The 26,773-nt window shown below is 52.2% G+C and overlaps 1 protein-coding gene across 2 annotated transcripts; it reads right to left on the bottom strand.

The window, feature by feature from the left end:
- Positions 1-4,709: 4,709 nt before the first annotated feature.
- TNS4 (tensin 4) lies at positions 4,710-25,176 on the bottom strand. Of its 2 annotated transcripts, none has more exons than XM_084615891.1 (13): positions 25,112-25,176; positions 20,387-21,051; positions 14,750-15,203; positions 13,837-14,261; positions 12,612-12,698; positions 11,744-11,863; positions 11,257-11,349; positions 10,861-10,938; positions 9,940-10,011; positions 8,977-9,145; positions 8,365-8,433; positions 8,007-8,033; positions 4,710-7,406 (listed from the first exon to the last, which is right to left on the bottom strand). In XM_084615891.1, the coding sequence occupies exons 2-13, from the start codon at positions 20,910-20,912 to the stop codon at positions 7,277-7,279; spliced, it is 2,250 nt and encodes a 749-aa protein (XP_084472017.1). In that variant the 5' UTR covers positions 20,913-21,051; positions 25,112-25,176; the 3' UTR covers positions 4,710-7,276. The 2 variants fall into 2 exon arrangements, with proteins under 2 accessions (XP_084472017.1, XP_084472016.1); XM_084615890.1 differs by having other exon boundaries at positions 13,837-14,264.
- Positions 25,177-26,773: the final 1,597 nt, after the last annotated feature.

Here is a 26,773-nt window from a genome sequence, read left to right on the forward strand (position 1 = left end):
CGGGGGGTGGCGGGCGCGTGGGACTGGAGCAGCAGGTCAGGATTTCAGGACTGAGGTTCAGGGCAGAGTTTGGCAGGGTCTTGCCAGGGGAGAGTGGTGGAGGCAGAGCTGGGGGGCAGGAGGGAGCCCAGGGCTGGAATAGCAGGGGGCGGGGGGCTGTAGGACAGGACTGAGGGGCATCAGTGGGGGCGGGGGGCTCAGCAGTCTTCTCAAGCCCAGCATCCCAATAGCACTGAGTGCTACAGCCCCTGGCCTTAGCGCTCTTGGGCCAGGGCCCGTGGGGGTGGGTGGGGGACAGAACGGGGTGCTCACACCGGCGCCGGGGAGCCGGATGGTATATAGAGGCTGGCAGGGACGGGTGGTTTGTAAGTTGTTGTGGGCACTTGGTGCCTGGCTAGCCAGAGCACGGACTTGGCTCTGCCCCGGTTGGATGACTTCCAAAGCCCCGGAGAGCCCGTTTCGGGAGGTCCAAGGACTGCGTTACAGTCTAGGAGAAGCTGCTGGTTTCGGACTGAGCTGGCTTGACCTGAATGCCCGAGGCTCCCCCAGGGAGTGTTTCCAGCCCCCCACCTCACCAGAGACACGTTTGCACACAGAAAACCCACCCACCCAGTCCCAGTGAAGTCTGGGCTTCCCCTGCTGGGACCTCAGATACGCAGTGCGGCTGGGAGGGGAGGGGTCATTGGTGTTTGACGAAGGGACGTGAGCCCCCAAACAGCCACCCCCATCCCCATCGGCCCCCATGAAACAGGTAAGGGGGGAGCTGCCGTCTGTGCAGAGCGCAAGCATAGAGCCGGCAGCAGGCCACTCGGCTCCCGCGCCAACTCCCCAGGCTGGTGCTGGGCCGCTGCTGGATTTCACCCAGGGAGAGCAGGCAGCAGGTCCTCAGCTGCATCCACCTCGGACCCTGCTGTCAAAATGTATCTGGCCACGGCTCTGATCTCACTTTGAAACATCGCGGATTCCAATGGGACTATTATTATTGTCGATTTGTACTGCAGTGCCAAGGAGCCCAAGTCATGGACCAGGGGCCGGGCCCTGTAGAGACACCAAACAAACGGACAGTCCTGTCCTCAAAGAGCTGCCTAGCAAAGTGTTGTAAATACACGGGTTACTTCTGCGCTGCATTGGGGTCAGAATCCAACCCGAGCAGCAGAATTGCACCAGGGACGAATTTGGCTCCCCCAAAAGCTTAGCCAAGTGGAAAAGGATAAAACGGGGGGGGGCAGGATCTGGGATTTTTCTGTGAGCGTCTAAAAGGTTTTAATAAACAATAAAAAAACAAAAAGGGGCAATAAAAGCGAGCGTATGAACTGGAAAAGGAGCCCTCGCAAGCAGAACTGCGTAACCAGATACACCAGAGCCACAATCTCCCTTCGCGTGGCATTTCAGGTATGTTTTCAGAGCAAACTTTTGCGCCGAGCGATAATGGATTGGGACCTCCATGCTACTTCCCTGTGCCAGCAGCTCGAGCTCAAAATCCATTTGAAGCTGTTTTCCTTTCACTGAAAAACTTGTTTCAAGCAATTAAAGGGGGAAAAGAAAACATTCCAGGCCGAGAACCCTTGGACGTTTGTTAAGAATCAAAAGCTGACGAGGCTTTGTCATCATTTTTAAATTAAACTCCAAGCATGAAGGAGCCCTCGCTTGAGTGAGCCTTTGGCACAGAGCCCCCCGTCTCGATTTCCATCGGATGAGGATGTTGCTGGGAAATAAATCTCCCTTGGCAATGCTCCACTCTTCCCCTCTGCTTTTGCAGAAACATCCTTAGCGAATGCAACTAGTGGGGTGCGTGGGTGTGTCCATGCATGCGTGTGTGTCCGTGTGCAGGCATGTGTGCTGAAGGGCAGCCGTGCTCGTGTATGGGGTGCGTATGTGTGTCCATGTGTGTGTGCACCCATTTCAAAGCAGAGCTGTTAAGGGCTTCTCAGCCTGGTTTGCTGCTGGGTCCATAGTTATCAGTTAGGGAGGAGAAGCCACCTCCTGGTTTGGGATCATAGTAGGTCACTTCCCCACAAGGCCTGGCCTTGTTAGCTTAGAACTAAGCCTCCAACCTGTTCCGGCAGCTGATGATAATTACCCACCTCTCAGTGCAGTGTCGCCTGCAGGCCCCTTCCATGACTGTTGGCTCCAGGCCAGGATTTAGGGAGACCCCCAAGTGGCGACCCTGGGCGGCCCAAGCTGGGAGCCGGAGATTCCCAGAGCAGCGCAGGGTCTGTCTGTCCCGCAGCCTCAGCAGAGGATCCCCTTCACACAGGAGTTACAGCCGAGCCTGCTCTCTTGGGCAGCGCGAGGCTCTGCAGCCTGGCACAGCCGAGGAAGAGGAAACCGGCCCCTACGAGGTACCACTCCCCTGAGCCTACAGTGTGAAAAGGTGGAGCCGGGGCACGGTGCCTGGGTTTGCTGGTGCAGGTGGCTGCCAAGGGCCCCTCCAGCTTCAGCTCTGGTCCCTCTTTGTGCCGGCAGCGTTGCTGGCTGGCTGGGGCAGGGGCTCGGTTTGCCAGCGTGCGGTTCCTGGCTTGCTAGTGCCCAGCAGCTCATCTGTATCGCGGGGCTGGCAGCTGATCCGGCAGCAAGACGCCAGCATCGTGCGCCAGGGTGCTGCTATTGCCCCGTTTCCGGAAGCCCCTTTCGAAGAGGGGCCTGTGGCTACACGTGGCTCTCTCTCTCGGACGCCTCGCAGAGCCACCTGGAAACACAGGACCCGGGCGAGAGGCAGGGCGCTGCGGCTCCAGGGCCTCCTTTGCAGGAAGGGAGGGAGAGCAAATCAGCTGGACGCACTCAGGTGCCCGCTGGGCCATTTCCACGTGCAAATACGTGTGTGCAGTTGCACCTGGGGGGGCTGCAGACCCCGCCTTACAGGGCCGGGAATCTCCATTCAGCGCAGTCCACCAACGGGGTGGCCCTGATCACCATCCCAGCACCTTCCCGCCAGCCTCCGCTAGCTGTCCGTCACACAATCCCCCCGCCCCTCCACGATCAAGGCGACAGAGGAAAGGCTGCTTGGATCTGGCCCAGCCGCCCCCGGGGGCCCCATGAGCATGAGCGCTGGGCTGTGCGTGTGGGTAGCGGGGGCAGTCCCACCCCAGGCTGGCACGTGGCTAGGCCGGTTCAGGAGGGTCTCACTGCCCCCTCCTCTCAAACAGCTCTGACAGGCAGGAAGCAGGGAATGGGGGTCAAGGAGTCTGGGCTGTAAATTCCCGGCCAAGCAGAACTGATTCCAGATGACAGCAGTTTGCTCTGCCCAGGAAGGAGTCAGGGAGCTCGGCTTTCCGATGCCACCACCGTAGAACCCGAGCGAGACGAACGCCTCTCGCAGATGGGAGAGGCCCGCACAGGCTTCAGCCGGACAAAGCACGGAGAGCCCAACGGAGGAGACATCCCCTCGGGGAGTGGGCAGATGGGCCATGCTGGTCGGGAAGTGCCTTGCCCCAGATCACAGAGGGAATAAGTGTCAGGGACTGGAGGAGGCCCAGGAGTTCCAGGAGCCCAGCCCTGTGCTCAGACCATCAGAGAGTCGGCCTGAGAAGCAGCCTTACACTCAGCACCGACACACCCAGGGGCACCTTGTGCCGGCGGCCGGGAGGTTTAATGCTTCACGCTATGATGGTATCTGCTTTGTGGCCTATGGTGCTTCACACGATACAGCCCCTGGAGACAGAACACTTTGGGCTGTACATTTGCAGGCGATCCCTATTCCCTCCCGGTATATGGTCCCTGGGCTTCAGATGCCAGCAGGGGGAAAATCCACACCCCCCCCCCCCGAGAGACGCCGCTGTTCAGTCGGAATAACCACGTTACTCGGGATTTGGCTTTTCCACACCCCTGAGCGACATCATTCCCCCGTCAGACGTTTGTCGTGTAGCCCGGGGCTGTGACTTTTCGGAGCATTGAGGGGCCTGGGGTGTTTGCCCTTGAAATATCCATCACGGGCTGGACTCCAGAGCAGAGCGGCAGTGATGACATGAGGCATTTGCTAGGGCTGGTGCAGGGAGCTGTGGTTGTAAAACCACAAACCAGGAAAATAAAGGATCGGGCCTTGTTACAAAATGGCTGGAACGAAAGTGAAGAACCTAAACCAAGAGCTGAGCGTCCAAAAATCCTGGGCCAAGCCGTGGAAACCAGGAGGTGCTTGGAGACTTGCTGGCTGCTTTCTTCCTGAATCCAGGTGGTTTGGGCTGAGTTTCCCTTGGAGCGTTTGGATTGGTCTGACCTGAAACTTCAGCAGGATTTCATGAGCAAAGGGCTCTTCACGGACACAAAACATTCCAAATGCAAAAATGTCAAGGATTTGGCTTGACAACTGGCCATTTTCCCTGCTCCAGAATGGTTTGGGTTTGAAAAGGAAAAGCAAACAACAGCAACACAGATGGGTTTGGAGGAGTTTTGCAAAATTGGACTCATTATCAGCAGCTTGGACTGAAAAGTGGAGGGTGGGGGTGGGAATTAGATTTTCTTGGGGAATTTTTGCATATTTTATTTTCTAAAAAGAAAAAGGAAAGCAGCAAATGCTCTTAGTGCTGTCATTTGGCGAGCCAGAGCACTTGAATTTCATATTCCCTTTTGCCATTATACATAGGTTTTCATGGAAAGCACTGTAATAAAAGCAATGAATTAAAACATTGCTTGTTCACAGCTTGCATAACAGAAATCACAGTCCCAGAGGCCAGGCTCTTAGAGGCCAGGCGCAGAGGACTGAAAGTCACAGAAGTGATTAAATTTTGTTTAATCAAAACAGCATTACAATAACCAGCAAAGCTGCCAGACAGACTTTCCTGCGTCTTTATAACTCCCAGAAGATGTGCACAAGGGGCCGGAGAGAAAAGCTGACTCGGTGGAGCCCCCTGGTGTTCTAAAGTGGCTCATCCCTCCAATTCCAGAGCTCCGGCTGGGCTGCGTGGGGCTCTTTATTTGTTTGCAAAAAAAAAGAAAAAAGAAACTCTGGAGGGATTTTCAGTTGGTGCTAATTGGCTCCCTTGTAAACCTGCTCCGCGGAGAGGCCGGAGACTCAGCAGGCACTGCTGTGTTATAGACTCGTCAGAAAGCCTCTGTACAAAAAGGCCAGGTTGGGATGGCCACGTGGCCTGGCCTCAGAAGAGACTCATTTGGGGAGCAGACGACAATGGCGCTTTTGTAGGGTATTATCCCCTTGCCTAGTTCTTCCCCTTGGGTGACATTCAAGCCTGTGCAGAAAAACAGCAGACGGCCTAGGCACCAGGTCAGCCCCACCTCCGGGCGAGGCTGGAGGACTGCAGGGCCAGTGGCTGGGGGTGCTCAGCGAGGGCTCAGAAGACCAGCGTTTGATGCCCTGTTTTGCAGCTCCCAGTGAATCAGAACTAGAGGGAATCTGTTCCATAGCCTCTCCACTCAGCGAGCGGAGAGTCCTGAGCAATGGATCACACAGCCAGAATGGAGCCCTTGGAAATCAGTTCTTGCAAAACAACAGATCTAGCGGATTCCATTTCTTAAATATCTTCACTGAAAGTCAAAGCTCAGAATAACACCCCCCCCACACACCCCACTTTTACATAGAAATGAGTGCACTGGTTCAAGAACGTCTTCCCCTGGAGATTTAAGGCTCCTGCCTCGTTTTATACTCCTTTGCATCTGACTTGGCTAGACATGAATTGAATGTATTGAGTCTGGGGCCTCCTTGCGCTGAGTTCTGTACAAAGTGAAAGGTCGCCCTGCCCCAAAGAGACTGCAGCAAAATGGGGGCCCCAGGCCCAACTGGGGTCTTTTGGGCACTGCCATTATATAAAAGACAGACAAAGAGCAGGAGGGGAAACTGATGCACAGAGAGGTGGAGCAACTTGCCTACAGTCACACAGCAGGTCACTAGCTGCCAGGAGTAGAACCCAAGCCTCCAGAGTCCCAGTCCAGGGCTCTAACCACTAGACCATGCTGCCCCAAGCCTTGCCCCTAAGTAAACCGGGCTGCCTGCCTAAGTCCTGGCCAAAGAACAAGCCCAAAGAGTTACACAGCCTGGTGCTTTTGTAACATCTTACTCCTATGTAAATAGCCCAGGAAGTGCTGTGAAAATACAGCAGTTAATGGACGAAGAGACACAAACAAACTAACTGCCCAGGATTTTGGCTTATCAAGTGGGTAAAGCAGATTGAGTTAGGGGATTAGACAATGAGTATTGCAACCTGTGCACACCCCATCTGATTTCCCAGGTCCAGACTCACTAGCTCAAGTCCCTGGTTTATCTCCTCATGCTCCGCAGGGATGAGACCGTCAGCTGATGGCCGTTGAGTGAAGGGACTTGACCTCGGAGCTCCTGGCTCCCAGTCCAATGCCCTAGCTATGCAATTGGGCCTCTTACTTACTGGAGTCACCTGCTTCCTTTAGGAGGTGGAGTGCCCCAGAAGGCGGCTCTGCCAATTTACATCAACTGAGGATCTGGCCCAGATCCAGGTAAGTCTCCTCCAAAAAGCCAATACATTTATGGTCATGAAAACGTCAACGTTTATTTCTCCGCTGGTCATGATCTGGATATTTCGATCCAGGCTAATCCAGCTGAGCAAAAATGGCACAAAAATTTACCAGCCCTGGCCAAAAAACTCTGCTTCGCCTGACATTTCAGTCACAAAACCGTAGGGCGCCAAGATTGTTTCAGAATCAGCTGGTGATTGGAGGGGCCTTGGTTTGCAGAATCCACCTGGAGGCTACTTAGAAGGGCCTATCGGTCTCCAGAAGGTCCTCGCCTGGTGCCAGGTACCATTGTAGCAGAGCGTCATTTATCCTCACAAGACATCTGTGAGGTCGGGCGGTGCTAACCCGGAGTTTTGGAGGGTGGGAGCTCAGATCCTTTTAAGAGTCTCAAACTGGGCAGCCAGAAACCGAGGCATCACTATCAAAAATCTTGGCCCCAGTATTTTCCCTGCCTGTTAAAGAACAAAATTCCTCGCCCCAGATGAGTGAGCAAATAACTTTGCAAGGCAAATCCAAGCCGTCGCACACTCATCCACCATCTGACCCACTGTGGCTTCCTGCAGGCTGCAATACGTACACCTAAGGCATTCGGCATGATAGAGATTTCCATGGGATTCCTCATCAGAGACCTTGAATGAGATCTGATCCCAGAAGAGGCTCCCAGGGCTGAGCAGGGAGCATAAAACCTTCCTCTGAAACTCTGGACATCAAAGTATGTAACAAAAGTTATAAATAGGAGCAGCTGCCAAAATGCAACAGGGTGGCAATAGAATGGCAGAAAATGGCTCAGCAGCATCCAGGTACTGCCAGCAATGGCTTCTACGCAGGTCTGCAGCATCTATTGCTCTGGGAGGAGTTTGCTGATAAAGTCAATGACAAGAGAAGCCGGCTGCACAGTGTCGTACTCGGCAAAGAGATGACAGACATTCTCGGCATCCGTTTGGCTTTTGGCTACAAAGCCAAAGATCCTTTGAAAAAGAGAGAGACCAAAAAAAAAAAAAAAGGCCCAGTTAGCCTGCACTCAGAAATGGCAGAGAACAAGCTGAAACTAGCCGCAGAGTGAACGTCTGAGTCTAGCAATCCCACCTGGCCCATTCCCCAATCACGTTCCCGAGAAAAAACCATACTGGGGTCGTGCTTCTCGCTGTCACCTTCCTGACTGTGAAACATTTCTGGGACACAAAGTAGAGTCATAAAGGAACTTACTTCCTGAGTACTGAGAAAACTTTGGGGGAGGATTAGGGAGTTGAAGGATTTGCTGGGCTCTTTCCACTTAGGGTGAAATTCACCCCGCTGTAGCTACAGCAGAGATCTTACAAAGTTTGGGTCTCTATGGGTAACACTTGTTTCCCCCTTCCATTCCAGGAGGGGTTCGTTACAAAGCACTGATGAATTCTCCTAACTCTGTTCAAGCCAGCCACTAAAGTTTGTTTCTCCTCCGATCACTGGGGTTTTAATTTTTAAGTTTAAGCTGCTGTTTGAAATGTGTCCATATAAATAACCAGAACCCCGTAACTGAAGCCCCTTTCCTCCTGCGTTTTCGGGAGGTTTCTTTGGATGAAGCTTACCTTGAAGACTTGCAGTACTTTTGCCACCTGAAAGGAAAGAGACGAATAAGCTTACAAGAGAAATCCAGATATTTAATTTTATTAGCTGCGTATAATTACTGTGTAACTAGAAAACTGTTACTTTTACTGGGGAAAAAAGCTGAACTTCAGATTAGTCTTTTCTGAAAATCTGGAATTTTGATCTGTTCTTTCAATTTTGACTTTCTACTCAGGTCCAGTCCTTGGTCCCATCCGGTGCCCACCGGGCATGAGACACATGGCAGTTATTTTCCATCAAGGGTCAGATGAACACTACAGCACCCAGCCTGCACCCTGAATAACTTAACTGCCCCGACTTGCAGAGTAAGTTGCAACTTACTTTCTGTTCTCAGGATCCATGCTACAGAAGCTGAGGGCAGCGAGGGGATAGTGCCTTCGGAAAAACACCCTGCAGAGGGGAAGAAGAAGAAGAAGAGAAGGCTTTAAAAGGGGCAGCGTCTGGATAGCTCAATGGGGAGAAATACACTTCTTCAAAGTCAAACCATTCTTGCTGAGCCAAGGAGCCCATCGGTGCCTAAGGGCTGGGATCAGATCCATCTCGGCTGAGCAGTGACATGAATTTAGCGCCCGATTCTAACTCCCATCACCAAAGGGCCAGTGGCAGTTACAGTGGCTTTGCTCCAAGTGGAATCCTGTCCCTGTACTAGTAAATGTAATGGGTCAAATACAGCCTGGGGGTTACGCCTCCAATTACAGAAGGGATTAATTTGTCCCAGAGGACCAGTTTCCCCTGTAATTTACATGGGGCTTGCAACACTGGAACCGGGAGGAGGCTTTGGCCCCATTTCGGAGAGGAAGCTCAGGATTAAGATAACGAGGTTGTATGCAGCCCTGTCCCCATTCATGCTGGAATCTAGCCACTCGGCCAGCCCTGACCAATCCCAGCATCTCCGCTGGACCGGGCAGGCTCGTCCCAGATGACCGTCCTTACTTTCTCTGGACGTCGGTCAGGGTTATTCCTTGCTCGGTCACTTTGAAGTGAACAATGGTGGGCACGGGCAGCGTCTCCGGCTCGAAGGTGGAGGAGACGGCTTTCTGAACCGCCGAGGCGCCGGTCAGCGTCTCCACGCTCACGGAGTTGAGGTACAAGACATTGCAGGCTGCAAGGGCACAGCACAAAACCAAGGTCAGCGCCACGCTGGGTCTGCGGGTCCCGCCTGCCTGCTTTGAAGAGCGAGCAGGGGACCAGCTCTTTGTTCTGTGTTTGTACAGCACCTAGCGCACTGGGGCCCCTGCCCACGGCACGACAGTCAGACCCGCAATAATTATACTACATTTCTCTCCCTGGTCCTCAGCCCTCGCCCGCAGCGCACCTGTTACTGGCTGCATACTCAGGACAGGAGAATGACCTTTACATCCTGCTAGCCCGGGAGTCTTTACACTTCCCCCATTAGGCCCCCTATGCTTGTCCGCACAGCAGCTCGAAGCAGCCACAACAGCACTGCCCCAGGACCGCCAAATCCCAGGTGTTCAGAAATCAGTAGTCGGGTTCTCTTCCTTTGCCTTCGGAGGTTTGAGCCGTTTGCAAACGTTTCTCAGGCATGAGAGCTGGCTGCTGCCTTTCATTTTAAAGCAAGCTGAGATTCTCAGGCAGTCCCCGATTCCTGGGATTGGGGCTCCAAGAAGAACACCAGGGGCCACACGACTTGTGATAAAATGGTGCAAACTGGCACCGCCGCTCCCCTCCCGCTCCCCCAAGCTCAGCTGCTCCTCCACTGCTTCCGCGACTTGTGTCAGAATTGATCACAACGGTGAAAAAAAAAATCGCAGTGTCGGGTGCGTTACAGGTGAAATCACTCTGCACGGGGTGAAGTCCAAAGGCCTGCAGGATGGCGACAGTTGCCCCTCCAGCAAATAAAGCCCGGAAGAAACCTGGTTGCTTTTCTTTGCTCACCAGCAGTTTGCTTCCTTGCAGAAAGTGCAGATTCCAGGGGGGTCTCAGGGCTATTTTCTCCGCCAGCGAAATCTGTGCAAGGAACAAACAGAACCGTGAGGCATGGACGGAGCAAGCAGCTCTGAAATCAACGGTTGGCCAGGGGTGAAATTCACCCTCTGTTCAGAGGACACACAGAGCCCAGGAGCCGGTTAAGTCTTAGGGTCTCTGCACGCGGGTGAATTTCACCCGCTGTGAATAGGCCACATCTATTCAGGGATCCAGGGACATCCCCCACCATCACCCTCCACCTCTTCCAAGCCCTTCGTGTCTGTGTCCTCCCTCCACCTCTGTGATCTGACCCCTCCTTGTTCGTCCACACTGCTCCGCCTTTCCGGCCCTGATGCAGATTGTGGTGCTTTGCGGCTGCCGGGCCAGCTCTCCGGAGCCCTCTTCCCAGCCTAGGGGTCTCTCTACGGGCTCACGTGCACCCCCCACCCCTTGGACTGCTGCAGAGGCTGCTCGCACCCCGCCCGCTCGCTGGGTTTAGCAACGGCAGCCGGCGGGTTGGTATCGCTGCACGGGATGGAGAAGACAGCGTCCGCTCTGCCCACAGCCAGGGAGGTATTGGCCAGTTTTCCTCATCACCCCTCACCACAGTGGCACTTACAGCTGCCAACCCTTCATGCCTCTCCCTGACCCCCGACCCCACCTACCAGTGCTGTCCCCCATTCCCACTGACGTGTCCGCACTGCGGTAATGGCCAGGCCCTATGCGTGCCATGTGCTGGCCCCTTCCAAACTCCCATTTTGCTGGACTGGGGGAGAGGAGGGCCATTCCGCAGCTGTGAAGTCCAGACGTGTCCGCAATGGCCACCTAGCCGCCCCCCTCGCTAACTCCCAGGATTTCTGCCCACTGGTCTCCTCCAAGTCGGCCCCGTACCTCGTGTGGGGATGGCCAGCTTGCAGGGCAGGGCTAGCGGTGTGATGGCGTGCTGGTAGACGAAGGCCGACAGGCTCCCTGCAACCGAGACAGCGAGAGGCTTACCGGACGGCAGGAACACGTGAACCCACCAGCTCCCACGTCCTCCCACCTCCCTGCCCCGGTCTCAGCTGGCCGGAGCGAAGACGGTGGCGTTGGTCTATTACCTAGCGCTTTTACCCGTTGTATGCGCAGCTCTGACTGGTCACGCGGCACACGCTGGGAGGCGTCTGCCACAAGCATTTACGCCGCGGTGTAGACAAGCACCAGGCACAGCTGCGGTCGGGGCCCTGGTGCTACCATAATACATGTAATACTCCTCCCGTAGCTGCCGCTCCAGGACAGACATATCCTTACCAAAATAGGGCTCCTCGCTGGCCCCTTTAAGGTGCACTCCTTTGGCAGATGACTCAATGAGGAAGTGTCGGACCAGGTCGCTGCTGTCCTCACCTTCAAGCAAAATGCAAGAGAGGCTCTACCACAATCTCCAGTGTTACTGCCCACCCTGTTTTTGACCCTCCACTTTCCCTGCATGCCTCCGGGCTGGGCGGTAACTGCATGACCCCCTTTAGTTCAGCTCTACCTGCAGGGTGGGATTTTCAAAATGCCATTTCAATGGTGCTTCTGGGCCACCTCCAGGCAATTTGGCACTGACCCTTACGTCCCCCTGCAGGCCTGTTTTGAGGTTTCAAGTGATGTGTGGCCCTTTTGCTGACCCACAGGGGGTGGGTCCCTAATCAAGCAAAACTCTCATTGCTTATTGGCTCCGTTACAAACCGCTGAACCTGGCTTACACGATTCTCCTGGGAGTTTAGCTCTGTGTTCTTAAGAGGCCTCTCTGTACCTGTCTCGCAGCTGGATGGTGAGCTGAGAACCTTCATCGCCAGCCCGAACGACCCGCGGTACGATGTGCTGTCCCGCATGAGGAAAGCCCCTGGTTCCGCCTCCTTCAGAAGTTGGATGGCTGAAGGCACAGAGGAGAGGGTTACCCATGCAATGCAAGCGGCATTTCGGCATTTCTGAACTCAGCATTCCCTCTGTCTAGTGCTGTAACCATCCCCAGGGGGGAGTGAAATGCAGCGGGGTGGGTTTCAGGGTGCATATGAGTATTTCCTTCAGGCATGTGCAACCCAAGCTAACAGTCTGGTGCTTTGTCTCCCTTTAGTGGCTAGACCGCATATCCTCATTTAATGAATCTGCTAATGTTAGGTCCTCCGAACTAATGGACCTGCTTCTTTAGCTGTTGCCTCATTGAGCTTTTAAATTCAGAGGTCCAGGCTCTGTCCTTGTAGAAGACCTGACCAGAATGGTGCTACTGCACAGGGGTGATTCAAGAAGCATTTGACTTCAGCCAGGATCCGTATCCTGGGAATTGAAAAATACAGTCGGCCCTTTCCAAAACCAAGCTCACTCAACTGATTGGTAGAAAGGGGAGCGTATTCTTCTCGACTCGGACAGCACAGACAGAGTGAAGACCTGGTGTTTCCTGAGCATCATCTGTAGAGTGGTGAGTGGCTCTTTCACTCCTGTAACACCAGCTTTTATTGGGTTAGGATGCAATTAGGAAATAAGTCACTATGGGACCTAAGTGATGCATAGCGCGTCTGCGGGTCCTCTGCCACCCCATGAGACGAGCAGCTCTCCAAGAACTATGCAGAAGGGTAGATTTGGTAATGGGATAGGCCTAGCAACAAAATCTCCACTCTTTTTACCTTGGTCCCTTGTAATGCTTGGCTTGAACCAGTATTTTGACGTGTCCATCACAAACTTCATGGTTGGCTCACTATCTTTGGAGGGACCTGCAAGAGACAATGGCATTCCCTCATGCATGGCACATGACACGAACCTCTCTCTTTGCAGAGAGACCTAGGCATGTGTTATAGGTATTTAGATCCCAGGGAGTCTCTTCCCTGGCATCTTTAAGGGGAGAAGAACCCTAACAAAGACTGTTTCTCTTTTAACTGAGCTTGGATTTAAATGTTTGCTCAAGTCTTTCCATTAGAACTTCCTCTCCGGTTTCCAGCATAATTCGCTCCCCACTTCATTGTCTTCTTGGCAAACCACAGTCAAGATCAGAAAGATAATAGGCTACTCCTCGGCTGGTGTGTATCGGCCCAACTCCACTGAAGTCAAGAGCGCTATGTTGAGAGACATCCCTCTTTTCTTTCCCGGGAGAGTCCAGATGAAAAGTCTCTGTCGGGAGCTACCCCCGTAAACTATTCCAGAGAACAATGGCCCAGTTGTTTACTCTTGAACTAGGAACCTCGTGTTTCCCAAACTTTTGGTATCTTTAGATGTCCTCCAAAAACAAATGGGGGCAAAAAAGTCTTAGCCCTGAAATAAGGATGAAATTAAAACATTATGGGTCACGTTCTCAGCCAGTGTAAATGAGCAAAGCTCCATCTGCTTCAATGGAACTACCCTGGTCACGCCAGCGGAGGATGGGGCCCTATAATTTTACAGAACCTCATCGTTACCGGATGTTTTTAACCCCCTTTTTAATGAACAATTCTTGAACATTTCTGCACACAATTTTCTGCAGGAGAGAGTTTTCATTTATACGACATCTTGGTCACACTTTATATTGGGGTTCCACTTTATGAAGGGTTAAAAATGATGACTAGCTATTTCAATAAATGATTAATCAATCATTCTAGATCTTGAGAGAGTCCAACAGGTTGCTTACAACCATGACTTATAACCATCTCTAACACCTCTGATGACGGGGTTATCACCATCAAGGACACCGTCAAGGATATCTACAATATCTATTAGTGTCTTATTAACTATTTATACATGAAAGCTTGATTGGAAGTGGAAACACAATCTCCAGTTTCATCCTGTCTTTCCACCTTGGTAACCCAATGGGATTCTCTGTGTTGGATAACTTCACTCTGAAGCAGAGAGTGGTTCCAACTCAAAACAGGCACAACTTACCGTTCGTGGAGAAGGAGAGAGACGTTTCAGAAGAGGTCTTATTCAAGCTGCTTATCCCTGAGAAGGAGCTGGAACTGGGTGGAATTTTCTGCTTGACGGAACCCTGGAAGTCTTTGCCCATCCTGGGAGACGTCTCACCATGTTCCAGACATCCGTTGACCAGCAGTATGGGGATATCAGCGACGGAGTTAACAATGGACGGGGGACAGCTGCTGGCGTGTCCCTTCTGGAGTGGCAGGCAGGAAGAGGTGTTCACTTTGTTGGAACTGGGACCTGGGCTAAAGGCTTCTCCAAAACCATGGACTTGGACGCCTGGGGAAGTGAGACAAGGGCTACCGAAGGAGCCAATAGATAAGGGGCTTTTCTCCACTAATCTGTGGGCAGGTTGGTAAGAGTCGGAATCATCGTTGAGAAGCGACTGGGTGCTGCTGCAGAAGAAAAGCAGAAGGTACAGGGAAATTGGAGGGCTTGTTCTCCAGTTGACGTGCTATGCAGCAAGCCAAATAAGAGGTTGCCTAGGGGCAGGGTGGAGCGGGGGGAACCTTGCCTGGCTCCTGTGACATCAAATAACCACCCAAGGGGGGAATAAAGCACTGTGGGATTGTGCCGGCACAGCCAGCTCCCTCTTCTGTCCTTTCCTCTGCTCCCACTCTCCAGTCTTTTCCCGCGACATGAACCGCTCCTTGCGGAAAGGCAGGAGGGGGGCACCAGCACATCTGCTGTTTCCTGGGAGAATGCAGCACTGTGGTATGTTAGGCTTTGAACCCCCCAAGAGCTTTCTGCCCATCCCCACCCACCTGGCTTCTGAACGGGGCCATCTCCATAAAGGTGGAGAAACTCTCTGCCATGGCTCGTTCTTTGCGGAAACACACCCGAGCCGCTGAATGCACAGACATCACAAAGGCGGATTTACCTTCCGAGCACGTAACTGGTATCTGATCCCGGGCTCGTGGAGAGCATGGAGACCCTGCTGGTTCTCTGCTGAGCCCGGCCAATGTACAAAGCCCTCCGCAAACTCTCCAGGCCGGGAGAGGTGGCCAGGAGAGTATTTGGCCTATAGGAGATGCAATCCTTCGGACCACGCTGCGGGATGGACACACATTCAGACACTCTGTAGCTGGTCTGGGGGGAGCTCCCAGTGGGTGGCTGATTTTGGGGAGCTGCCTGGTTGCTGTCGGGCCCGGAGGGGCTCGAGAAGACAAGACTGCCATTCGGGGTGCAGTTGTCCCGGGCTAGCGCCCCTCTTGGGAGCAGGAAGCAGTTGCCTTGGGGCGACATGGAGAGCGGAGTGATGCAAGGACTGGCAGAGCCTTGCATCGATTCATGGCTCTTGGCTTGGGTGGGGGTCATTTCGATGTACTTGATCTCTGGGGGGAAAAAGGGAGGGGTTAACAATAAGGTATTTGGGCAGGTTCATCAGCCAAACATAGGAGGAGAATTATTATGGATTTAGGCTGCAATTTCCAAAACCACCCAGGGGATTTTGTTACACAGTTCCCATTTACTGGGCACCCAAATTCCTTAGGTAGCTTTTGGAACCTCAGCATCATATTCTGACAGCACCTCCCAGCATCAATCTGGATCAGGCCCCACATTCACACTGAAGGTGACGTGGTCCCTGTCTGGGGGAACTGACAATCTAGACACAACAAGGGAGCGCAACGGACAATTGCAAGTGCAAAGAAAGTTTGTGTTTGATGGGAATTTCAACCCCCCCGTGCCAAACACAAGACCCACAACGGTGCTTTCCCTGCACTAGTGCTTAGATGCAACCTCAATGCTTCATTATGCCTGGGCTGTGGTTAATTCCCTTCTTCATAAGCCCGCAGGGGCTGCAGGCATTGTGTGGCCATTAGCCAAGGAACAGGGAACGTTACAGAGCCGCTTCCTGCCAGAGTTCTGAGGAACCCCTTTCTCCCAGGTCACAAGGCCAGGCCTTGCATTACAGCTCCCAGAAGCAGATTCCTACCTCACCTCTCTGAAATGGTGACACTTTGCTTCTAATTACAGCCGGAATGCCCTGCCCCCAGCCTAACAGGAGCAGCCCCAAGGAAGACAGGGTTATGTCTGGTCATCTTGGAGAGCGCAGAACCCCTTGTGATGATTACATGTTGATGCCTGTAGCAAAGGGTGGATGCGTCTATTTGTCTTCCTTAAACAGCAGTTCAGTTTGTACCTGACTAAAGAAAAAAACATCTGGCTACTCCCAAGTGAGTGATCACATCAGACGCATGGGCAAAGGGCGTGTGAGGCGGGATGGGTTTTCTGGCTCCTGCATACCACTTACAGCTCACCTGGTGCACAGCCCCGTGCTTGGCTGTGTGCACAGGGTGTACTTCGCCTATTCCCAGGCGTGGCTGGATGCTTGGAGCATTGCTAACCATGCCCAGAATCAGCGTGGTGCCATTTGTGTGCAGAGAGAAGCTGCTGGTTACAAGGCACCTGCACATTTCTAGCTGATCAGATCCCGGGCTGAGCATTCCAGCAGCAAAAGCAGCCGGAACCTGGGGCAGGGGAGCAGTTCGGTCGAGTCCGTTGTCCCAATTTGGGCAGGAGTCCTTTGGTTACTGAAGTAGCTCTTCAAGGCGATTCAAGATCTTTCAAGTATGTGCACCCCAATGTCTATCCCAGAACTGCTCTCCCTCACGTCCCTCTCTTTCATGGGACACCCCAAAGAGAACACGTATGTATTCGTATATTGCTGTGCCTGTCCACACACTTGTGAAGGGGAAAGTTTTGTTTCCAAGCAGATCTAAGAAAGCCTAACCTTCAAAAATAGATTTCTGCAGACTTGTGCACTCACACTAACCGGCTTTCTTGCTCTGGAAGTTAAGAGTGGGATCCCAGGTTCTATTCCTGGCTCTGGTAGGGGAACAGAGGGTCTAGTGGTTAGAGCAGGGGGGACTAGGAGATAGGGTTTCTGGGTTCCATGTCCAGCTCTGCCACTGCCTCATGTGACTCTTAGCACATCATTATTTAACCGCTCGGTCCCTTAGTTTTCCCGTCTGTAACACAGGGATCAAAACAGCTAACGGGCAGGAGGGATCGTGACACTCAATTAGTCAATGTCTGTAACTTGCTTTGAGATCCTCACTGAGAAGAGCCAGAGAAATGCCACATACTAGGGGCCAGTGCATGGTCACCGTACGCTGATTTACAATGGTGAGCTCTCTGGGGGCTCTGCCGGCGTCCCTTATTCATTAACAAGTGCTGCTTTCACCAGCCCATCCTGGTTTATTTTTAAATAGGAAATAGCCAAGGCCGTGGTGTCTGGTGGGAGATGACGCTGGGCAGAGATGGGGCTGGGACTGCTCACTACCAGCATGGAACAAGGTGCTTCCTCAGCTCTTTGGGCGGTTTCCGGCTTTTGAAAGGCAGATACCACAGAAGAGACATGCGCCCGACTCAGCTGTGGGCCAGGGCACATGAAATCTAATCTGAGCTACTCTCATCTTCTATGGACATATAAGAACTGTATAATTCAGTGGATTCAGAGCCCAGCGCCGGTGGGTGGACACCCACTCCAAGTATTTCTAGATTCCTAGATTTTAAGGCCAGGAGGGACTGTTACGATCATCTGACCTCGGCACAGCACAGGCCAGATTTCACCCAGCCGTTCCCGCATCAAGCCCACTTTTGGCTAAGCTACAGGAGCTTTTCGAAAGAGACGCCCAGTCTTGATTTAAAGCCTTTGGGCGACGGCGAATCCACTGTGCCCCGGGGTGCGTTGTTCCTGCACCCTTAACACTGTGCATTGCGTTTCTAGTCTGAATGGGTCTAGCTTCCGCTGCCAGCCGCTGGGTCTTGTCCTGCCTTTGAAGCTGGGAGCGTTCCTTGCACCACTGTTAAAGGCATCAGTAGGATGGAATATTTTTTTGCGTAATAAAAAACTGCTCTTAAAAGTCTTGTGTTTCTTGCTGTTCATTTGACATGCCTGGTTGCTATCTTATGGCGTGTGGTTAGTGAGTAGATGACTCTGGGAGGATGGTTAATTGCCAAAGGCTGCGGTCACTGCTTCTTGTAAGAAACAACTGGGCCTCGAAGGCATCAGGTTCTAGGACAAGTCCGCACAAAAGTTACTCTTTGGTTGCCTTCTTGGTGCCAGGCCCCGAGGCAAAGCACTGGCAGACGTTCAGTTTAATTGGGCTGGTGAATCTGTCTACTGTTGAGAAACCAATTTTAAAAGAAAACAGGCTATGCATAGAGAACACGCAGAAGGGAGCTGGATCAGCAGCAGAAGGGAGCTGGATCAGCAGCCCCATCCAGCACATCAGAGCCCACGATACTCACGGCTGCAAGGGTTTCCCTTGCAGGCAGCGATGCCAGGCCTGCTACAGCAGAGAACACCAGCCCTGGGGCCCCACCTGCCAGAACCGGGCTGGGCTGATCTGACGCTGCCATTGCAACTCAGACCTACCCGAGACTGCTGCCCAGTGGGTGAGCCGGGGAGCACGAAAGGTGCTGCAGCCCGCCAGAGCGACAGGGCTAGGGGGATCTGCCGGAAGCTTGTCAAGTCCTTTAGAGAAACCCTGACTAAAAATAAACACACGGCAGTTCTCTCTCACGCCTCAACCTTTCCCCAAAATCTCCCCTCCCTGCTCTTGCTAACAAGCAGCGATCACCCTGTCAAAGACAGTCCTGGCCAGGGCTCGGTCACCAGTTTGTCCCTGTGTCAGCTCACTAGTGTCCAGAGCCCTTGCGACCAGCTCCTGGCTGGACACACTGTATCCAGGAGGTCTCCCTCCAAAGGAAAAAGGAAGGAAAGATTGTAACTCAGAAGGGTCCTGTTAGGAGAAATAATTGGCTGTTTCCAGGTCATCACTTTAACCCAGCTGTGTGCCTGCTGTCTTGAAGCTCTTGCCAAGGATTTAATATTAGCTTATGGTCCTAGCTAATTTTTTGGCACCAGGAAGCGGCAGGTTTGACTTCAAAACAGCAGCCTGACTGTGACCATGCTGTGCAGGGCCCAGAGGGCCTGTCTAACATTCTCAGCCACTAAGTACTAGAGAGAATTAGCTTCAGCCATGAATATCTCCCATGAACACACCGTGGGTTATGCAAACTCTCCCTGAGTGGAAGGTTCAAACGCACACACCAGGATTTTCATTCCTCAAAGAATGACAATGGAAAACCTGCAGGCGTACCCAGGGCCTTTGCAGAAATGATTTCTCAGGGGCCACCGCATCCCTAAAAGTCTTCACTCAACACGTTACTTTGTGCAAGCCACTCTCTGCCATCAGTCCCCCTCCACTCTCTGCCTTGCAAAGGAATTCGCAGCAAGAACCCAGGGGAACGTGTTGCCATTCACAGCCGCTCCCCATTGTTCCTTGTCGATATGCCCGGGCTCATTCAGCTGCCCCCTTATGTCATTCCCAGCATGACGCTATCTGAGTGCCTCCCCAGTTGTGAAGGGCTTAGCCTCACCGCACCCCAGCAAGGTAAAGCAGTGCTGTTAGCTGCATTTTACAGATGGGGAAACTGAGGCACAGAAGTTGAGCACACACTAGAGTTTTTTAGGAACAATCCCACAGCTGTAGAGAGCGGCCTCCATGGTGGTGATGGTGGGTGCTACGTTCACCAGCGTGCCGGCGAACCCGGCTCTGCGCAGGGCCCAGTGGCTAAGCCTTGCTCTCCCTCTGTTGCTGCCAGCGGCGGGGTTCGCTCTCACAGCTGGGGACAGACTTTCGAAGGAGCTCGCTCTGCACCTGACACATGGGGCTCTGCTGAAAGTCCAGCCACTCCTTTGGGGGCCTAAATGAGAGCGGAGCTCCACCGGAAACAGACTGGCCCAGGGTCACACAGGGATTCTGCAGCAAGGCTGCGAACTGAACTCAGAGCCCCAAGTCTGTCTCAGCACCTTAATTAGCCTCCCTCTGAGGGCGGTTCCCCCCCCCTCCAGAGAAACTGCAGGACAAACAAAACTCAAACACACCTCTCCTCAGGCCCACAGGCTGCAGGCTCGGGCTGCTCTGATCTTTATGCTAATTCACTCGCCCCCTGCGCCTTACTTCTGAGCTCCTGCCTTACCCATTAATCCCTCATTAAGCCACACACCTGCCCTGGCTTTAAGTCCAGCCAGGTGACTGTAAACTGTTAGCTCCTCCACTAACCTAGCCTATCTGTGCCTCAGTTTCCCAGCTGTGAAATGGGGATAACAGCTCTGCCCTGCAGCACAGAGGGTCTATGGGGATAAATACATTATGGATTGAGAGCGGCCTCAGACACTATGGTGATGGGGGCCCATGGAAGTCAGAGAGAAAACTTGCCAGCCCAGCGACAAAATCAACTTGCCTGTCCCTGATGTGATAGGCAAGAAGAATCACATCCAAACCCTGACTGTACTTTGGGTAAAATTACGTTTCACCAGTGTCCTTTTTGAGGACTTGGGCAGCACCTCCACCTTGTGCCTGCCCGCTGCCCGGGGTGAATTCTCTGGGATTGCACGTGGCACGGGCAATGCATGGAAACACTTTGGGACTTTCATGCTACTTTGCTAGGGCTGAGCTCGCTGTTCTCTGGCTCCACTGTACGTTGATGACCCTCACCTCACCTAATAAATCTGGGTCTGGTTTCTCGGTCACAGCCGCGTTGCCAGGAGATGTGGGTTGGGCAGCATACTTCTTGCTGCTGTCTGGTTTGAGCTGGAGGGGCTGAAAGGTCGGGTCGATTTCTAGGATCAGTTGGTTCAGGCTTTCTATCGACACGTCCAGGGTTGGAGATACTGGACTGGCCTCAGGATTCCCCTCAGTCTCCTCCTCACCCTCTGGCTGATGTGTGGGACCGGCTCTTTCCAAAGAGGCAACAGGACGCTCTTTCCCGGGTGGGGGAGAGGCCACACAGGTGAACGTGGCATTCGAGTTAGGTCCATGCAGTCCCCCATTTGGCAGCAGCCGTGCTTTGGTTTGTGCCATCATAGGCTGGCTGAGCCAACCCTCGGCTGAATAATAAGAACATTTTGTCGTCAAGCTAGAGCAGCAGGGGCTCCTGGCTGGATGTAAGCTTCTGCTTTCTTCCTGGGATGCAACACGTATCGTCTGGCCAACCCGCAGCACGTGGCTGGGTATGACCTGAGACATCACTTCGGCTTCCTGCCTTAATATTCAGCCTGGGAGCGTTGTCTTGGAGGCGAGTTCTCCACGTGCCTTTTTCCGCCCAGGGCCACGACAAACCTTTTCTTTAATCTGCCGTCTCAAGCGGAAGGCACACGAAGGGAACCTACAGAATGCAAAGAACGAGCGGTTAGACACTAGGCTCTCTGGGAGCTGGAACCTACGTTAGCAGAGTAATATCTAAAGTAGGGAAGCAGGGGTCAAACTTGGAATTCAATTGGAAAAAAAAAACAAGAAAATGACTCTGCAAATTTTCCTTTGTGCTTGAATCCACCAGTGTGACCTGAGTCCCCCGGTGCATTAGGGCAAGCTGCAAATTCATCCTGACTGCAACAGCTTTCGACCCCCTCCCCAGCCCTCCAGAGAGCTGAATTCTCTCTGCCCCATTTGCATCCCATCTTTTCCTTGGCTGAGAATTACACAACCTGTCATTGCCTCAATCTAGCCCTTTGGATGGCTTCCGAGAAAACTGGGGCCCTCTCAAAGGTGACAGTGATAGACAGGTGACCCTAACCAAGACGGTGAACTCTTGCGATGGGTAGGAGGGCTGGTCTGATTGCCAGTTCAGATCGTTGCATGGGGATGACCGTGCGTCGTCCCATTGTTTTGCTGATAAAGTGTGACCCAGGGGCTGGCTGCATAGGAGGCTGAAGTGACGCACTAGGAACGTGGTTAATGTGAAGTTCTGTCTAGTCCCTGAGTGCGTTTGGTTTGTGTTTAAAAGCCCTGGGTGGAAGCAGGAATCTGCACTGAAAACTGGAAGCCATCACTTTAAATTCTCTGGGGTTTTCCTGGATAGCTTGTAGCCTCTGGGTCTCTATTGGGAGGCATGTGATCTGGGTCTTTCAGCAGTTAGTCTGCAAAGATCCATCCTAGAGCAAGGTAGCATGAATTGTGCAGCCTGTTTTCTCACACTCTGTTTTGTGTGTTTGTGGGTTAACCCTACCCTCACCAAGATCATAGAATCATAGAATATCAGGGTTGGAAGGGACCTCAGGAGGTCATCTAGTCCAACCCCCTGCTCAAAGCAGGACCAATCCCCAACTAAATCATCCCAGCCAGGGCTTTGTCAAGCCTGACCTTAAAAACTTCTGAGGAAGGAGATTCCACCACCTCCCTAGGTAACACATTCCAGTGTTTCACCACCCTCCTAGTGAAAAAGTTTTTCCTAATATCCAACCTAAACCTCCCCCACTGCAACTTGAGACCATTACTCCTCCTTCTGTCATCTGCTACCACTGAGAACAGTCTAGATCCATCCTCTTTGGAACCCCCTTTCAGGTAGTTGATGTGTGTCATTGCAACCTTCCAGCAAGAGTATTTTATGTTTCTATCTAATTTCTCTGTATGTCCTGAACATAACACAATCAAACCTGGGCCCGCTGCATCTACAACCACAAGCCCCTCCTGCCTGACCCGAGTCCCAGCTCTGACAGCTCTGAAATGCGAGCCCTGGAGCACCTTCCGACATCCACCAGTCGCAAGAGGACAGAGACACAGGCGTTTGGGGCTCGAGAGCAAACGACGCCCTCCTTAGTCATCGGAGGCCTGTTCTGGGACTCGCCCGGATTAACAGGGCGCGTCAGTGAAGTTGAGGAAAACATTTGCCATGGTGATGCCGGCTGTGTTTTGATTGCCGAACAGAAGCCATATCATATAGCAAGTATTGATCTGCCCCTGGCTATTAGGGAGTTAGCACGCCAGAGCACGAGGCAGCCTGTGCTGGTGGAGAAGCCGGAAGCTGGGTCTGACTGCAGTGTGTGGAGGGGGAGGTTGAGTTTTCAGATGACAGAGACTCTTCTGAAAACAGAGATGACTCTAAATAGCCAGCAGCACCAAGAAGGCTCTTAGAAACTTGACACCATGTTGCCAACATTCACATTTTGATCAGGAGTCTTATGCTCTCTGGTCTTTTTCTTAAAGCTCCAGCTCCTGGAATCATGGGATTGCAGCAGAATCCCATCTTTCATTGGGAAAAGGTTTTTAGCCCTGCTGGTTGCAGAGAAAAGCTTGTAAACTTGACCCCTCAATTTAAAACACAAACAAAACGCCCCAGAGACGACAAAAACCCCAACTGCCCCAAGTTTATGTTTCGTTTGGTAAAATGTCAGGACTGTTAAGCCAATCCCAGGACTTTTGGAACTTGACTTGTGAGTTTGGAACAGTCAGGGCTGGCAGGACTGAATCTGCGCGCCAGTCAGCCCCCTCAAGCCTCGCCTCGGCCCGTAGTGAAGAGAGACACGCTGCTTCCCTAGCCACAGGAACCTCAGCACAGCTGCACTGCTCAGCCGTGGCTGCTGTGTGGTTCCCTCCCTTGCTCCTCGGAGAAGCCGAGCTGTAGGAGTTTGCAGGCGCTTTGCTACTTTGACAACTTGGGAGAACAACAGCTGAAAACTCAGGAAAGTAAAATCTGAATCCTATGAAGGGGATTTCAGTTCAAATAAAATGAAATAAAGTCCTCTACCCAGTATTAATTAATCAGGGAACATCTGAGACAAGATACCTAGATTGGAGGCTTTTCCTCTCCAGGGATAACAGCAGGTTCCTTAGCTATGGCATGGATTTTCTATCTCTGCCACTGATCTGCTGGGTGACTGTGGACATGTCATGTCCCCTGTCTGTGCCTCAGTTTCCCCACCTGTAAAATGGGGGTAATGGTACTGGCCTTCCTTGGTAAAGCACCACGGGTGAAAAGTATCTCTAAGAGAACTCAGTATTGTCTCCGTGAGCATGTTGTTGTTTTGGATGGTGCCCATGCCAAAGGAGCATCAGCCCAGAGAAGCTTTTTTGCAGGGGTTGTCTGACCTCTGAAAAAGCTGGGGCAGGATACCCCACTGAAGTCACTGAGATGAGGAGGCTCAGCCCTTCCTTGGACTGCCCCCCACCCACCATCCTTTTGCCTTGGGGGATTCTAACCCAGATTTTGATTGTTTTTTGCTTGTTTTTCTTTGGGTTCAGATCCTAGGAAATCCCTCGCCTGGAAACTGTAACCCTGCACAAAGCGCCCCGCCAACGGCCAGGCGCTCTTCCCTCTGCCTCCCGTCTGCCGGCCACGGCCCTTTTGAGAGAGCACCACTCTATGGCCCATTTCTAACCATTATAAATTCCAGACCATGGCAGTATCTACAGTGGTTAGAGCACTGGTCTGAGGCTCCGCCCCAGCTGTGACCTTCCACTCTCTCTGTGCCTTGTTTCCCCTCCAACCCTTTGTCTGTCTTGTCTGTTTGGACTGTAACCTCTTCGGGGCAGAGCCTGTCTCTTGCCTGTGCCTGGACAGTGCTTGGCCCAATGAGCTCAGCTGGGGCCTCTAGTTGCTACCCTACAATAATAATAAAACCGAAAGCCCCGTTATTAGGCAAATGGGACAAGAGGCCTGAGCTTCTTTCAACAGCTTATCTCCAGACTAGCCTGCCACTCCAAATCCCTCCCGGCCCTGCCAAATGCATCATCCCTGCTGACTTTCAGAGGCTGCAGGCTTATCTGCACTTGGCTTCTGGACCAGTCCTTTTCCTCCTGACCCCCCCAGACTGCAGCACCTCCAGCTAGGCAGACGTCTCACTGCAGGGGGATATTGCTATTGTCTCAACTCTCAATAGCACGGGAGGAGGCTGCAGCTGAGGGGGGGGACTCAGGCCGTGCTCCGTTTCTGTAGGCTAAGCAGGTGTCCGTTGTCCCGAGGGTTATCCATCCTGGTGCAATGTGCATGTGACGTGCATCACTCAATGGTTAAATATGCTCAAACCCCAACCAGGGAAGGAAAATCATACGTAAGAATATAATCAAATAAAAATTGAAACCAGTAAGAAACAAATCTACTCCTATGGCCTCGGAATAAATCTAAAGCCCTGTAATGTCCAACAGATCATCCAACACCCCCTACCCTGAGTAAATACAACTGGTGCCTTTGCCAGTCCGCTGCATTGTTCAGACAAGAACCACCATGTCCTGGCTAATTTGACGTCTCTCCTGGATATTTGCTCTCAGGGGAAAAGAAAAAAAAGGCAGGAAATAAATCACCAGCTAAAGACAAAGCAGCAGAGGAAGGAGAACAATAGCGAAGAACAAGATGAACTGATGCAATTTGAAACAAAACGAACGGGAAGATTCATGAGGAAAGACCCCTGGAAAACAAGGTGCATGCAAGGCGAGCACTCCAAACAGCGTACCTGAGCTGCACTTCCTTGCGCCTTCCCTCGCCCCGGCTCCTGCTGCAACACCTCCTTCGGGAACTCTGCTCTTTATGAATCAGGGCAAGGGGGAGTGTGCAAGGTCTCAAACCCGGCTGGTGCCTGCGTTTTAACACCAGCCCTTTCCGCCCACGTCAGGTTGAGCTGGCCACGCCTGCCCTCCCCCATTCCCCACACTGCCACGCATGTTCTAGTCCAAGCCCAGGTGTGCCGTAAAAGGGATGGTCCAGATGCTGTAGTCTAAGGGAGGATCCCAGTGCAGCTGGCAGAGGGTCAGGCTCCTTCCAAAACTGCTGGTAGGTAGCTCACAGGAAGTGCAGGAGGCTTGAACACCCGGAGCTGTGCAAGTACCATGCATGCTCCTCTGAGCTGCAAAGGATAGTGCCAGGGAGATGGCAGCAGGCTCCCAGCCCAGCCCACCATGGGCACAGGTGTCACCAACACCGGCCACGCATGATAATAATTAATTCTCTGGGGGGTGCTAGCCCACTTTGAGATCCTCAGAAAGAAAAATCTAGAGATGGGCAAACTATTAATCTTTTTATTGGTTTCAGAGGAGCAGCCGTGTTAGTCGGTATCCGCAAAAAGAACAGGAGGACTTGGGGCACCTCAGAGACTAACCCATTTATCTGAGCATGAGCTTTCGTGAGCTACAGCTCACTTAGTCGGGTGCATTCAGTGGAAAGTACAATCTTTTTATTACTGACCTCGACACAAAAAGTGGGAGTGAGCTAATAAAGTTTGTGGATGATACAAAGCTGGGAGGTATTGCCAATTTAGAGAAGGACCGGGATGTCATACAGGAGGATCTGGATGACCTTGTGAACTGGAGTAATAGTAATAGGATGAAATTTAATAGTGAGAAGTGTAAGGTCATGCATTTAGGGATTAATAACAAGAATTTTAGTTATAAGCTGGGGATGCATCAATTAGAAGTAACGGAGGAGGAGAAGGACCTTGGAGTATTGGCTGATCATAGGATGACTATGAGCCGCCAATGTGATATGGCCGTGAAGAAAGCTAATGCGGTCTTGGGATGCATCAGGCGAGGTATTTCCAGTAGGGATAAGGAGGTTTTAGTACTGTTATACAAGGCACTGGTGAGACCTCACCTGGAATATTGTGTGCAGTTCTGGTCTCCCATGTTTAAGAAGGATGAATTCAAACTGGAACAGGTACAGAGAAGGGCTACTAGGATTATCCGAGGAATGGAAAACCTGTCTTATGAAAGGAGACTCAAGAAGCTTGGCTTGTTTAGCCTAACTAAAAGAAGGCTGAGGGGAGATAGGATTGCTCTCTATAAATATATCAGAGGGATAAATATTGGAGAGGGAGAGGAATTATTTAAGCTCAGTACCAAGTGGACACAAGAACAAATGGATATAAACTGGCCACCAGGAAGTTTAGACTTGAAATTAGACGAAGGTTTCTAACCATCAGAGGAGTGAAGTTTTGGAATAGCCTTCCAAGGGAAGCAGTGGGGGCAAAAGATCTATCTGGCTTTAAGATTAAACCCAATAAGTTTATGGAGGAGATGGTATGATGGGATAACATGATTTTGGTAATTAATTGATCTTTAAATATTCATGGTAAATAGGCCTAATGGCCTGTGATGGGATGTTAGAAGGGGTGGGATCTGAG

This window comes from Lepidochelys olivacea (genome assembly GCF_965140295.1).
Source record: "Lepidochelys olivacea isolate rLepOli2 genome assembly, chromosome: 27".
In the NCBI taxonomy this organism is placed as follows: Eukaryota; Metazoa; Chordata; order Testudines; family Cheloniidae; genus Lepidochelys; species Lepidochelys olivacea.